This window comes from Primulina huaijiensis, chromosome 15 (genome assembly GCF_012295235.1).
Source record: "Primulina huaijiensis isolate GDHJ02 chromosome 15, ASM1229523v2, whole genome shotgun sequence".
Classification (NCBI taxonomy): domain Eukaryota; kingdom Viridiplantae; phylum Streptophyta; class Magnoliopsida; order Lamiales; family Gesneriaceae; genus Primulina; species Primulina huaijiensis.
Genome location: NC_133320.1, coordinates 20,884,461 through 20,900,392, shown reverse-complemented (window position 1 = coordinate 20,900,392; position 15,932 = coordinate 20,884,461). Strand labels below are relative to the sequence as shown.

The following is a 15,932-nucleotide window of genomic DNA, read 5'->3' as shown; positions in this document are numbered from 1 at the left end:
AACGAGGAAAGACTTGATCACTCCATCTCCATTTATTTCTTCCAAATCCATGAATACGCACAAAACATACACGGCCCATCACACGTACATCAAAGAGATGCTAGATCCAACGTCTCAAACAGAGACGGAGACGGAGGCGAGGCGAGGCGAGGCGAGGCCAGGCCTACATCTCAATTTTTTAATTTCATTGATTAGAGATCGATTAAATAAATATTACTTTTTTATATAAAAAAATAGGAGACTTGGATAATAGTTTGAAAATTATTTATTTGAATTCTCTATAAATTAAATCAAAAGAATTGACACAGGGTAAATTTGTAACATAGTTCCATTACTGTAGGAACGAGCTTTTACCGCTTTATCAAAAATTATAGTCGATGGTAACAATGCAATTCAAATCTTTTAAACCGTACAATAGCACAAACACCACGTTTCGATTGTTTTATCTAGCAGGGACAATCATTGCGCCCAACAATCTTCCTCTCAATAATTACATTTCTTGCAATAATTGGAAATCGAACTCGTGACCTTAGATCTGATAGCAATTGTAGGACCGAGTACTTGCTGATTCACCAAAAACTATAGCTGTTGGTAACAGTACAACTCAAATATTTTAAATCGAACATCACATGCAACACGTTTCAGTTGCTCTCCCAATACAAAAAATGATTGAACATGAGTTGATATTTACACTCCATTTCGTGTTATCTACACTCCACTTCATTTGTAAAATATGTGTTAAATTTATTCACAAATAGAATGCCGATAAAAAAAAATGAAGTGTAAATATTAACTCCCTCATTTCACCAAACAATAAGAATTCAAAATGGAGTGTGATTAACAATATTTGGATTGTGGATATCACTNTAGCGTTAAATGTCACCTATATGTCCTTGTTTCAACAACACCACATCAGTGCTAAGTCGTAAAAAATAATAAAATTGTAAGAAAAAATATCGGACAAAGGCTAAAATTTGACAATACGAATGATGAAAATCGAAAAGTATCAAATCTAAAATATCAAAATTTTCCCTAAAACTTATAAATTACTTAAAATTTCCCCTCCCACGTGCTAAAAGAAAGGAGAAATTTTTAATTAATCTTGGTCAACAATTTTTTTTACGAAAATGACATCTTCAAAAATACACTTGAGGAGGTAATTTTTCTTTAAAAAAATGCTGACCAAGGTTAAAACAAATACCCCAAATAAATATTATTAGGGATTGCAATCTTAGACGAGTCATCCTCTTTTAACTCGTAGCCGATGATATATTGGACATAGGTCACTTTTCATCCATACAGGGCAATAAAACTTCACGTATATTGTCAATTTGTTTACAATCAATAAGCAAATATCATAGTTTTTGAGATGTTCTATGATTTAAAAGATTAGAGTTACATTATTACCAGCGATTATAACCTTTGGTAACACATCAAGTGCTCGGTCCTAAAATTGATATCAGAGTCAAAGTCACGACTTCGACACCTATTGATTGCAATGATTGAGAGAGATATTGTTGGGGTGCAATGACTGTCTCTATTGAGTAGAACAATCATATTATGACGATTGAAATGTTGTACGACATCGATGCCCTCAAACAAACGCCCAGAATAACATGACTACATATATACTCAATTATAACGATATGGTTACACCATTCAATCATTCATTTACTCTGCATTTGAATTGATTATTAATTGTCTAATTAATTTTTAATTTAATGTCCCTGCCTTTACTTTCATTGATTGCATTTATATTATTGGATTGAATGTATGATAATTTCATCGATGAATAATTGAAAACTTATCACTATTTTTAAATGTTATAAAGCCCTTTAATAAATACTAAATCTGGTTGCACATATGAAATAATTTTTCTCCAAATTATGCAATATTATGTAATATTTTTCTCCAAAAATTATATTAAATTAGTTTTCTAAAATAACATCTAAAACCTAAATGTTAGTTCTATATACTGAGTAAAGCATTGCATTTAAATTTCCAACCCCAGTTAATATTTAAGAATAAGGGTATTCAGAAACTAAACCAAACCGAACTAAACCATAATTCCAAACCAAAACACATGATTCAGATCGTTTTTCATGTGAATCACGGTTTGGATTGGTTTCAATATCAACCAAACCGAAAAAATTATTTTGGTTCAAATTTTGAATAAAAATATATCGAACCAAACCAATCCTAACCGATTACATTAATATAAAAAAATCATGTAATAAATTTTGTTAATTTGGTGTTATTTTTTAGGATGTAAAAATGTTTTATTTGGCTTTTTTATTTGTGTTATATTATTAGTGAACTTTGTAAACAGTCCAATTATATTAAAATTTATTTATTGTATATTTTAGCTCAAATAAACATAATCACGACTCTAAAATTTTAAACTTTTCTATAAGTTGCAAAATTATTTTACATGCATAAGTATTTTAATTTATGATATTTCACTTATGATCATTTCAGTTCCCTATCAAGCGTCGATAAGCATTTTTTCGAAATTACAATATCTCATGAAATAATTTACTATGAAATTCAAAACTTAAAATGAATAATCTAAACCAGACAAAACCGAGCCAAACCGAAATTCATGGTCTGATTTTGGTTTGGTTATAAATAATGCATGGTTTGGTTTGGTTTGGTTGAAATTTTGTAAATATGGTTTGATGTCAATTTTTATGACTTTCCCAAACTTCTTTTGCTCTTTATATACAAACAAAAAATAGCTAAATTGGTTTGTTTTTATATATATATAAAAAAAACTAAATTCTACATCTGAGGCAAGATCTGAGGCCTCTTGCCTCTTGGGTTTCGTAGATTGGACTCAAAAGTTGCAACAGAAAAACAATCAACAGTTAACTACCGACAGGAATCCACCCCAATACTAAACACTACCTCCATTTCGAGTATAAAATAGGGAAAAAAAGTTTAATTACACAGATCCAAGTAATATTTATGTAGGAAATACAGATGTTTTTGCTCTCTCGATGGAATGATAAGAATCATAAGTGACACGAGGTAAATACATAAATTAAAACGGGGGTGAGTTTTGATTTCTTTGTTGACTCTTTTTTCCTTTCCCTTTGTATGCTCTGCATTCTTGATCTTATTTCTATTGCGTCACCGGTCTAAATTTTTTATTTTTTTTGTTTGGATATGATTTGCTTTTGTCCCACAGCAAGAACGTTAACTCTTTTTTTGTTTTGTGTAGGTGTTGACTGATTAAAGGTTGGATTTTTTGGTCATATTTTTTTTGAAAGGGATCTGATTTTTTGGTCGGTTGCTTCATGTTGCAAATTTTTGGTGGTGGCACTGAAGATTCTGGGATAAGGGTTTTTTCAGCTAATTCAGAATAATATTATTTTTTCCTTTGTTTTTTTTAAAATTCCTTTTCTTTGCCTGATTCTTGATTTGAGGCTTTATATTACAATTCTAGCAAACTCGGATGGAAGAATATTTTATTGCCCTGGTTGTTATGTGGTTTGGAGTGTTGGATTGAATGGTTGGTAGTGAAAGAAATGGTAGAGACTGATGAAATAACTCAAAGGGTTGAGGAAAGTGGAAGTGGCAGTTTAAGGAGTGAAGAAAAGGGACTGGGATTTGGAAGGGATCCTTTGGTTTCGGGCTGGTGTGATGATGATGATGCCACACATCCTTCTCAGTTAGAAAATAATAATGTAAATGAACAAGAGTTGGATTTTGATCTGCCTCTAGTTCAGAAAAATATGCCAGAAAATGGTATTTTAAATGGGAAGAGTTCCCATTTCAATAACATTCAACGGAGGATGGAGCATGGTAGAGACGTTGATGATGAGTCCACTAATGGTGTGGTGAATAAAAATGAGAGTTATTTGCCTTTTGACGTTGAAATTGGTTATGCAATTGATAGAAGATATGAAACTAGTACAAGTGACAGTAATCAGATGAATCACAATGGCGCATCTAGGCCAAATACAAATAACCCTATTTCTGTTGTGGATGTGCTGAAAACATTGTTTTTCATACTGGTTTGGTACACATTCAGTACAATCCTAACGCTGTGAGTTCTACCTTTTTTATCATTAGAAATCTCTTATGGGATTATGTTTCTTTGAGAGTATGTTTCTCACTTATCATTTTACTTTGAACAGTTATAATAAAACTTTATTAGGGGATAATATGGGGAAATTCCCTGCCCCGCTATTGATGAACACTGTCCATTTTGTCATGCAAGCTGTTTTGTCAAATGCCATTACATGGTTTTGGTCGGACAGATTTCATTCCTCTGCTATGTCATGGAGGGATTACTTCGTCAGAGGTAGCAAATGGATCGTTTACTGTTGTGTTTATTATTTAGTTCTAGTGTCACAGATTCATGCTGATCTCACCCATGTTAGCTTAAATATTTATTATTTAACGTCTAGCATTTTCATCTTTGAACACGCGGTCATAGTAAATAACACACTAGGTATTGTTTCATTTTTACTCTTTTTTTTTTTTTTTTTTTTTTTTTTTTTTTTTGTAATTATGGAAATTTAATTTGCAAATAGGTTAGTATTAAATATTTAGCAATTGCCCGTGAAAATGGAAAAGTAAAGAGAGTTGAAATTTTATTTGTTATGTTAGTGAATGGTAACTCTTAGCTATGGCATTGTTTAGTGTTTTCTCTAATTGTAAGTACCATTATGGTGCTTCAATGGTTAACATGTTTCTGCTTAATCTCCTTACGTCGTTTCCGTTTTTCCATTATGGGTATGTTTAGTTTTTACTTAGGCTAGAATGATAGATAAACTTGGATTTAAATGAATGATTACTCGGTCCTCACTTCAGTCCGTGTAGCATGGTCTCAATCATTTCTGGAATACTTTTGTCTAAGAGAAGTTTCATGATTCTTTGACCTGTGTTCTTTGGTGGGGGTGGGTCATGGTGATTTAATTTGCATGACATTTTTTTTTTCAAAATAGTTTCGGGAATGTAGTTTCGGAATTTTTGTCCCTCGGAGGGGCATGCGAAACTTTGTCTGTAAACATGTCGGATGATGTCCTGATAGAATTGTTTCTACCCATTTCAGAAGATAGTGTTTGTTTGTGTACTGGGATAACAGCTTGTGATGTTATCCTGGTTTTCTTTCAAGGCCAACCATACTACTTGATAATACTCATGTGCTAGTACCATAGCGTGATCAAACAATCATCATCATAGCACATTCCCGCTAGCGGGTTGGCTATATGGATATGAGTTATCCAATATTAAACATAATTAAACAATCAAGTTTAATTCAAATATTCGATAATCATAATAATACTCTTGCCAAAAGTATTAATATTTATAGAATTATCAGCATGGTGTGGTAAAGCTACTCACTTATTAACATATTGCTGTTCTTTTATTCTCCATTTTTGAAGAAACTTGCTTCTGGCAGCAAGTATCATTAACTTCTCTAACAAACTAATGCTACAGATGGCCTTTGCCTTTCACAGTTGTACCAACAGCTCTCAGCACTGCATTGGATGTTAACCTAAGCAACGAATCTCTAGTGTTCATCTCAGTCACATTTGCCACAATGGTTTGTCTTTCCTCTTCCATTACATTGTATGAACTGTGAAGATTGATTTAAACGTTGGATACTTGGATTAAAATTTTCAGAACTTTAGTTTCTTGGATTTTGTGTATATTGTTGAGAAATGCCACTGGCCTCTCTTGGCTGCAATTTCCTCCCCTGCATATCCAGTGGATGGAACTAGATAGTGGCTGATTGTAGTAAATCAGACCTTTAAAAAACTGAAGATGTCTTTAAAGTTTCGCTACCATAAGTTACGAATAGACTGCTGAACCCTTACGTAGTACAGAAATTGACATGCTTCATGATGAGATATAAATTTTTTTTTTAAAAAAATCGAACAATACTACACTATCAAATTATAATGCTAAAAAAACTGATGATTGTGATCTTGATGAGGCCTACCAGACTTACATGTCCCTTTAAGATTCCCCAGGAGCGCCATCTTGTTTACTCATGTTTTTTATTTGGTTTACCCACTCGTTTGCTGCATACACTTGCATCACTTAGACATTCCTGGTTATTTCTTTCTAATTTAGTTTGGTCTTCCTATAATTTGGTGCATTCAGGATTTTAAATAGTATCATCAGGCTCAATCCATGACTTTTATTTTTAAACCAACTCTTGATCACTTAGTTAATCCTTCAGGTAGACGACACAAAGTCCTTAGCTAATCCATTACTTTTTTGCAGTGTAAATCAGCAGCGCCTATATTTCTCCTTCTCTTTGCCTTTGCTTTCAGGTATTTTCCATGAACTGCCCTCGTTTTTAGCATAACTAAAATTTAGCATTGTTCCGAGCAAGTTGCTCTCGCATTAAAGACTGAAAAGGCTATCCAAACTAATTTAAGCCTGAAGTGAAACTGGTAAGTTGGATATTGAATTTCATTTGGCTGAAGGAAGTTGGACAAACATGTGCATGGATTGGTGAGGACCTTTGGTGTGCTTTGATTTTGGGTTGGTAAATTTGATTTGGCAAAAGGATTTGAAGCTTGAATTTCTAATGATATCAATTTGTATTTGAAATCTATAATAAATATTAATAAATATATTGAAATTGAGATGAGATGGATTTGAGATTTACTGGAATTCAAAATTATCATTCAAATAACAAAAACGGATTTAAAATCGTAAATTTCAAGGATGCAAGAATTTAAGTCTTTTTGGGCACTTTTGTTTAAATGAAGTACACATAATAGATCAATATATTTCATACCATTCTGCATGTGAAAGCTCTAATCATATGCTGCACTATGTTAAAATGTATTCATCATTTTAACCTGCCTTTTGACTCGAAATTTTTGAAGATTGGAGTCACCAAGTGTTAAGCTGCTAGGAATCATTTTTATTATCTCTGCCGGGGTATTGTTAACTGGTAAGAAACATTGTTTAATTATACACTTCTAGTTCATTTATGTCAGTGTAATAATGTTTCGATATTGTTTTACGATATGTTGAAGTGAAGTATACTTTTTCAACATTGCTTACAGAGTAAAAGGCTAACCTTCACTTTATTGGAGTGCTTTTTGACCCGGTCAACAATATATTATCAAAACTGTGCGTTCAAATAATGGCTATTGTAGTACCTCTTGAACTTTGGAGAACTATCAAGGCAGTAGTTATTAACCGAAACAAAATATAGAATTTTCAGGATCAGAAAATCAGAAATTTTTTGCATGCATTAGTTTCTGTATTATTTGGCTTTACCACCGACATTTTTGTTCTTAATGCAGTTGCAAGGGAAACTGAATTTGAGTTTTGGGGCTTTATACTTGTTATGCTTGCTGCCGTTATGTCTGGATTCCGATGGACAATGACACAGATTCTCCTCCAAGTATGAGCAATATTTATTTTTCGGTTTAATTTTTGAATTCCTGGTTCTGATCTCCTTGCCTTGTTTCCTTTTTTTGTTGTTGTTCTCACATGTCTTCTTCTCTGGTTTATTTTTTATTACTCGGTTTGTGCTGATCAAATCCGACATGAAGAAAGAAGTCTATGGTAAGTGCATTTAATATCTCTGAGTTTGGCCTAAAATTTCTTCACCTTGCAACTAACTATGAGACTAAGTCAGTAGATATTATTGTGAATCAATGACCATGTTTTGGTGTCAAATCACTTGGCAAGGATTTCAGGTTGACCATAATATCCTAGTGGTTTGAATAGTTGCTTCCCACCACTAAACCAGACAAAATATGTTATTTATACAATTAACCATTGCCACAATTAGATAAACTAGACTAAATTCCATGACATTCATTTCAGTCAAAGGCTAAGGTTATATGAGTCAAGGAAAGGGATTGCAATGCAAATTTTTTTTTTTTACTAAGCTACTCAATACGCGAAGGAGTAGAACTATCATCAATAAATTGGAAAAGGGTTGATGGATCAATTATTGAGAACAGAGCTTCATCTAACAGAGTTCTTCCCAAAGTTGTATAGTTAAACCGATGGGGGAGGGCTGGAATAGAAGGTGTGGAATGGAGCACCGTTTACAGTGTTTCTACGACATAATGGGAAAAACTTTTTTCTGAGGAGGAGATAAAGAAAACAGTTTTTTAGAATGATAGAACATAAACACCGGGCTTGGATGGGTTCACAACGCAGTTTACCAACAGTGTTGGGATATAATTAAAAGGGACCTGTTGAAGTTGTTTAGTGAATTTTTTGAAAGGGGAATTATCAATGATACCTACATTTGTTTGATACCAAAAAACAAGAATCGGTTCAAATTATATCTTTTGGCCCATCAGTCTGATAACTAGTCTTTACAATATCATCGCTAAAGTTTTGTCACTAAGATTAAAAAAGGTAATCTCTCTCACAGTCGCAGATTCTCAAAATGCCTTTATTGAGAGAAGACAAATTCTAAACTGTTTAATTGCAAATGAGCTGGTGGAGAAATGTAGGTTGACAAAAAGAGCAGATGAGTCTTTAAGGTCGATTTTGAGAAAGCGTACGGTAATGTCGATTGGGGTTTTTTGGATTTTGTGTTGCTCAGGAAAGGTTTTGGGGAGCGATGACGGAAATAGATTAAGGGATCCCTATCGAGTGTATCTTTCTGGATCTTTATCAATGGCAGGCCTAGGGACATCAAATGCAAAAAAAGACTTAGGTAGGGTGACCCACAATCACCTTTCTTCTTTAATATGGTGGTGGATGTGATGGACATATTGGTTGACAAGGCAAAAGAGATGTATATTTGTGGGGGTTCGGTTGGTATTAGACAGAGAGAGGGTGGAAATTTTCCATATTCAGTTTGCGTATAATACATGGACATGTTAACTTGTGAAATTGGTTGTGGAAAGTGGTCTTGGCCCATAAGATATTTAGGGGTTCTTTTGGGCGGGAATCTTTTGAAGGTATCTTCTTGGGAGCCGAGTCCTTTTTAAGATGACTAAGAAGTTGACAAGTTTGAAGAAAGTTTTGTTTTCCTTAGGTGGAAGACTGACTTTGATGCTAAGTGTTGAACGCATTGCAAATGTATTTCATGTCACTTTTTATGGTCCCCAGGGGTATAGCGAATGCCATGGAGAATATCATGATAGATTTTTTTGTGGGATGGAGCAGAAGTGGATCACTGGGTGGCTTGGTACAAAGTTTGTAGGCCAAATGAGCGAGAGAGTTTGGGTATTGGTAATATTTGTCTGGAACATGGCTTTATTAGGGAAATGGTGGTTGAGATTTTCTAGTGAGGAGAGTCGTCATGGAAGAAGATTATTGTTAGCAATTATGGGACAGAGTAATGGGTGGGACGCGGGCATTGCAAGAAGTGTTACCTTAAGAAGTCCATGGAAATTTATGTCCAGAATCTATCTGGCTTTTCTTCCGTCAGTGGGAGCGGTGGTCAAGAGGGGAGATAAGATTAGGTTTTGGGAAGGTATATGGTTGGGGTATTACTTTTTTCAAGATCTTTATCCATCTTTATTTCTGATTTCGACGGTTCATAATAGCCCTATTTCTTACTTTGCACAATTCAGTTTTCATCCAACTTTCTACTCTTTCTTGAAATTTTTATTTCAACGGGATCTCAAGGAGGATGAGGCAATTGAGTTAAGTTCTTTGATCGAATCTTTAGACAGGTATCAATCGATCGAGGGAGTGGAAGACATCAGGGAATGGGTTTGGGATTCTTCAGGGCAGTTTTCAGTGAAATTTTTTCCAGTGTGTTTCTTTTTATGTACTAGTTACCATTCGTTTTCTCTTTATCAAGCAATTTGGAAGCGCTTATTGTATCCAAGGTGTAAGTATTCTCGTGGGTTGCAGTGCTTTTACAATCATCTGAGATGTTGCTTTAAAGGTTCTCTTCTTGTTTTTTTGTTTAAATTGGTGTGTGTTATGTCGGTAAGAGGTGGAGACTTAGGACCGTTTGATCATCCGTTGTCCTTTTTCACGTTGTCTTTTGGTATCAAGCATTGGCGAAGTTCGGCTTGATTTGGGTATCTTTGAGATCAACTTGGGATTTATTCGAAGCGGTTCTCGGACATGATTTGGGGAGGAGGGACATAACGTTTGGAATGTGGTGATTCACTGTTTGAGTTGGTTTATGTGCATGGAGAGGAACATGAGGATCTTGGAAAATCAAGAAGACTCCATTGAGGAGTGTTGGGACAAGATTAAATTCAAAGTTTTATGCTGGAGTTTGAGAATTGTAGAGTTCAAATCGTTCTCGGTCTCAGATTTGTATATGAATTGAGGTCTAATATTATGTTAATTTATTTTGACTTTTGATCTCACTGTGTTGTATGTGGATCATTGTTCGCTCTATGTAATTAATTTCATTAATCAATATAATATTGTTTTTTATTTATAAAAAAATTCCACGACATTCATTTGGCTTTCCAACTAATTGATTGTTTTCCTTTCTATGTGTCAAGGTCTTAAAAATCCACTTACTTTGATGAGCTATGTGACCCCAATTATGGCAATTACAACTGCTCTACTTTCTTTGATGTTGGATCCCTGGCGCGAATTCAAAATGACTAGCTATTTTGACAGCTCATGGCACATTACAAGAAGTTGTTTTCTATTGTTGTTTGGTGGAGCACTTGCTTTCTTCATGGTAAATAATTTTGATGTCATTCTTTTCTTTACTTTTTTTCTAAAGATGGAGTATTATTTATCTGAGCAGTCTCAATAACTCAATGCAGCACATGCGGTCTTTCTTTTATATTTTTTTAAAATAATTTTCTTTTGTCCGAAATTAAACCAAACTTATATCGCATTCTCCAAAACAATCTCATTTTTATATGTCTCGATATAATTATTTTTTCTAATAAAACTTTTTATCATTTCCTATAATTACTATATTGATATATTATATTTTAACCCAATACAAAACTTCTCAAATTTTAAAACACCTCACACACCATGAAAATTACTAAAAATATGCGATTAGGCATTAGTAGTCCAACAAAATTGTTGCATGACACGAAATTTTCAGGAAAAGAAAACCATGGATATATTGTGTTTTCCAAGAAAATATCCCAAAATAGTTTCATAAAATAGCCAATAACATCAAGCGTTACCACTGTTTCTTATATGTATTATTGGTCCGCCATCTATGGTTTTCCTTGATGCTCGATCAACATCATCAAAGTCAAATTGATTCTAACTGGTTATGTTTTATATGAATTTTTTGATCTGTGAAAAGCTGGACTTTTGTCTTATTGCAGGTATTGACAGAGTTTATTCTCGTGTCAGTCACTAGTGCTGTAACTGTGACAATAGCAGGAGTGGTGAAGGAGGCTGTGACTATATTGGTATAAATTTGCATGCTTCATTTTGCTGTAAATTTTTGTTTTTACTTATGTTTTCCCCACTACAAATTTGGATTCCTCGGGAAGATAAATTTTTAGTTAGTTTGATTTTATTCTGTTTCTTATAGAACCTATATATCTAAAGCCGTTCCGTGAATCTTTGAAATTTTGATCAGGTGGCAGTCTTCTATTTCCATGACCAGTTCACATGGGTAAAAGGTCTTGGCCTCGTAATAATAATGGTTGGTGTTGGTTTGTTTAACTGGTACAAGTAAGTGATCAAACTCCATCTAGTTATTGTGTGTTTAAATCACATGACTGTGTATGTGCATAGGAAAAGTAAAGACAGTTATCAAACACATACTGTTGACCTATAGTTTACTTATGATGAACCAAATTACTCTAGCAGTGAAACTTTTGGTGTTCCATGATTTTGGTATTGGGTTATTCGGTATCAGTGAGTGTGTAACTGTGAATGTTTTACCATTTTTTTTAAAAAAAATCTTTAGTTTACCTTGTGAAGTAGTATGTTCCATATTTTCATGCTGAAAATGTAAAAGAAGGAAAACCTAAAATTTGCTTCAATGAGTCGTCGTTTTAAAAAAATCTTTAGTTTACCTTGTGAAGTAGTATGTTCCATATTTTCATGCTGAAAATGTAAAAGAAGGAAAACCAAAAATTTGCTTCAATGAGTCGTCGTTTTCTATATTTTCAGGCTGAATTTGTAAAAGATTAGCCATGTAGATGATAATCAATAACTATGGTCTGACTTCGGTTGTCAATTAAAATTTCCAAATAACTGAACACACTAACTGGGAAGTATTTTATTTCATAATTTTCGTGTTATGTTTGTTCTATGTTATCTATTCTATGTTTTTCCTTTGCGCTTGAGAGAAAGAATAGAACTGGAGTGAATATTTGAGAAAGTGGAGGCTGTGTCTATTTTTTACTTCATTTTCAAAAAATGGGATTGCTTATTTGGTTTTCAATCGAGAGAGTTTACCCTTAAAGAACAAGACAGGAGGTAAAAGGCGATTCACTTCCATCCTTTGAGTAATTGCATCGCTATAGCAAGAAAAGGTTGATGTTATATTGAATGCTGTTATTGCAAATATTGACAGAAGAATCATATATGACCGCGATTTCACCACTCTTAAAAAATGTGGACGACTTCACATCTTGATGGAAATCTTCAGCATTACTGCAGAATTGTACATTGATTTTGGTCTCTTTTATTTATCAGGTACCAGAAATTGCAGAAAGGCGAGATAAATGTTCGCTCACCAACAGAGGGTGGTCCTTCGAAGTACGTTATCCTTGATGAACAAGATGAAGAGGACACTCCTTAAGAACAACTTTTTGTGTAAATGCTACTAAATTTGGGTAAGCTTCTTACTTATTTTCCAGCCTAGAACCTTTGCTTTTGGCATTGTCGTGCTTAAAGCAGCCAAAATTCTCCCACTATCTTTTCTCTCATGTTATCTCTTCGATTTGGGCTGGATAATTGCTTCATAATTAGATGTAACTAAGTCGGGCTGCTCTGGGAACCATCAATTTGTTGGAGGGGTTGGTATGGACATATACTAGTTTTCTCTAACTTTGGTTGATTTTTTTTGCAAAACAAAAACAAAAACAAAATAAGTTGGCTAGACCATTGCATTGAGTTTGATCACTTGGCGATATGATCCTGTAAGCCACATGTGTGACACCATCTTTTTCGAGATCAATGGATATAAACACAAGGATTCGTTTACCCATCCAATGCAGCATTGTATTTCTCATGCAATTTGGCCTATCTCAGTGTTTTATCAACTATTTTGAGCTACATGGATAGTGTTGAGTCTGGTTAAAAGATTTATCCTCTTGGTCATTACAGGCAGTACTCGAGCTTCCTCTCGGCTCCGTTTCCTACTTTCATGAGCTTGGACTCAAAGATTCACAAGTCACAACACACTGGTCCACAAAATTGTATGGATGCCTTTGGCTTATTTTTTGTTCTCTACGGGGCAGTTTCATAATCTGTCTTTCTTCTGTTTCTCCACACGCGTCTTTGATATATATGATTTATTATGATTTCATTTATAGAAATTTTTTTGTAACATATTCGATAATCAAATGTCTGAATATTCGTTCCAGGATTGTAATAATTGTGCATTAGATATATATTTTTGGTTGGTTTGTTTATGGAGTAGAATATATTCATGGACATTCTGATGACATAAATGTTCATCGTGAGTGCTTTTAAGATCGAACATATATATATAAATTTCAAGTTAATAATTAATATATAGTTAATGAAAAATGCTTGATGTACTTATGTACTCTTAAATTGATTGATATTCATTTTTATATTTTATTTGATAAATTACAAAAATATTTTTGAATTCAATTAGATTTTTTTATTTTTTTATTCTTTATTATTTTTGAAGATGAAAAATGTCATTGGATGTGTAAATCTAAATAACTCATAATTAATTTAATTTTTATATACAAGCATATAAACATTTAAAATGAGTTTTTTTTTAAAAAAAAACATAGTTTATGAATCATTTTATATTAGATTCGTTAACCAAGTTATTACATTGAAGAACACAAAAATTCTTATGACATCGTCTTATATGACAGATTTTTTATCAGATTCGATTCATAAAAAAATATTATTTTTTATATTAAAATACAAATACAGATATTTATCCAATATTTTGTTATAAATTTATGATAATTTTAAATTTTTTTATAACTCTATAAAATATAAATTATTATATAATCCGAATCCGATGCGATCTGATTGGAACCCACATTTTGGTCTTGTCCACTGTTCACTCTTGTGAAACTTTCCATTTCGGGCGGTTGCCTCTCTGCTTTTCCAATTTCTTTCCATCTCCTTCCTTGATTGGCCGGATACCGTTCCAATTATGGATTCTATCCTCCAACAATGGAACTCTCTTTCTCTTACTTTGGAAATGAGGCTCCCCTTCCAGATACTCAATTTGCTATTGAGGACTCTANAGCCCCACCCCATAATAATTCACCTAACAGACTCTATATTTATTGGCGGTGGTGGCTGCGCAACCCCGCCTAGCGCCATAATGACATTCTGCTGGAACGATCGAGGATTGGTGGGGGATTATCTTCCTCGATGTTCTTTTGTCAGAAACCATGTTGTGGGACCATTAGGCCATGTACATAAAAATAAAACTGGTTTTCAGAATGGTTTTGTGGTTGATAGCCGAGGACATAGTGGGGGTCTAATGCTATTATGGAACTCTCTTTGGCATGTAGACATTTTGAATTTTGGGGTAGGACATATAGATGCTCAAGTTTGTCTCGAAGACAGTTTAAGGTGGCGTTTTGCTGGTTTTTATGGGAATCCTGACAGAAATCAGCGTCACCACTCTTGGAGTTTGCTTCGTCGTCTTTTTTGGTTGTCTCCTCTGCCGTGGCTGGCGACTTTAATGAAATTATTCACCTTTCTGAGAAGAAGGGGGGACAATCTATTTTGACTCAGTCGACAGGGAGTAAGCTGTTCTCCGATGCATCAGCATTGTGTGTCAATTCTCTTCAACAGTGGGGTGAAGCTACTTTAGGCAACCTTTACTCTAAGGAAGTAGCCAAAATGAATGTGGAGCAGATTACTGATAATCTCAAGCTAAGGAAGGTTGCACTAGAAACAGAGCTTGATCGTTTGCTTTCACTCGAAGAATATTATTGGCAAGAACGAAGATCTCGGGCCGACTGGTTATCTTGTGAGAATCGTAACACCTGATTTTGGAAGGAAAAAGAATCTGATCAGAGGTATTATGTCTCCTTCGCAGACATGGCACACTTCTCAGGCTGAGATTTTCAATATTATCAATCATTACTTTGGTTGATCTGTTTTCCACATCTGACCCGAGTGCTCCTGACATTTCTCGAGGAGTAGAAGGAATTGAATGTAAAATCACGCAGAACATGAGAGGAGATGATTTAGATGCCCTGTTTACAGAAGAGGAAGTTAAGAGCGCAGTCTTTGGGATGAAACCTTGGAAAGCCCCAGGTCCAGATGGTTTTCATGCGGGCTTTTCTATCAAGAGAATTGGGACGTGGTGGGCAATACTTTAACAAAAGTATGTTCGGATGTGCTTAATGGGATGAGTTCTATCAGATCGATCAACTCCACTAAAGTGATTCTGATTCCGAAAATAAAAAACGCTCGATCTGTCCAAGATTTTGGATCCATAAGCCACCTTGACGTGGTTGCTAAATTTATTGCTAAATCTATGGCCAACAGATCGAAAGTCATTCTCGGATGGCAACTTTCCCACGGGTTTGGAGCCCGCGGGAAAAACTCGAAACAGGGATGGGGGATTCACGATTTTTTCGGGTTTGGGTTTGGGTTCGAGGATTTTTTTAAATCCCCGATGTAGTTCAGGGCGGATATGAGATTACTATTTCCAGAACCGAAATCCCCGAACCCGCCCCGAAAATAATATCAATAATAAAATAATAGTATTATTAGTATTAATAATATAATAATTATATTATTTTTAAAATATTAATAATATTATTATTATTAATATTTTTTTGACGGTATTATTATTATTGATATTGATATTGATATTAATATTGATATTATCTCTAATAATA

At 34.1% G+C, this 15,932-nt stretch overlaps 1 protein-coding gene across 3 annotated transcripts; it reads left to right on the top strand.

The window, feature by feature from the left end:
* The first annotated feature begins 2,809 nt into the window (after nt 1-2,809).
* On the top strand, nt 2,810-13,490 carry LOC140958923 (probable sugar phosphate/phosphate translocator At1g06470). Of its 3 annotated transcripts, XM_073416530.1 has the most exons (14): nt 2,810-3,030; nt 3,224-3,344; nt 3,449-4,051; nt 4,143-4,309; nt 5,472-5,557; nt 6,244-6,293; nt 6,858-6,925; nt 7,284-7,384; nt 7,536-7,548; nt 10,425-10,609; nt 11,223-11,309; nt 11,483-11,577; nt 12,550-12,689; nt 13,183-13,490. In XM_073416530.1, exons 3-13 carry the CDS (start codon nt 3,531-3,533, stop codon nt 12,653-12,655), a joined length of 1,479 nt encoding a protein of 492 aa, XP_073272631.1. In that variant the 5' UTR covers nt 2,810-3,030; nt 3,224-3,344; nt 3,449-3,530; the 3' UTR covers nt 12,656-12,689; nt 13,183-13,490. The 3 variants fall into 3 exon arrangements, with proteins under 3 accessions (XP_073272631.1, XP_073272629.1, XP_073272630.1); XM_073416528.1 differs by having other exon boundaries at nt 3,224-4,051; XM_073416529.1 differs by having other exon boundaries at nt 2,810-3,054; nt 3,224-4,051.
* The last annotated feature ends 2,442 nt before the right edge of the window (nt 13,491-15,932 follow it).

Bases quoted from the DNA above. Each gene is read 5' to 3' on its own strand.
- LOC140958923 (XM_073416530.1), top strand. From the start codon at position 3,531: ATGGTAGAGACTGATGAAATAACTCAAAGGGTTGAGGAAAGTGGAAGT. The intron at 5,558-6,243 runs GTTTGTCTTTCC...ACTTTTTTGCAG, and splicing joins CAGTCACATTTGCCACAATG to TGTAAATCAGCAGCGCCTAT. The intron at 11,310-11,482 runs GTATAAATTTGC...AATTTTGATCAG, and splicing joins AGGAGGCTGTGACTATATTG to GTGGCAGTCTTCTATTTCCA.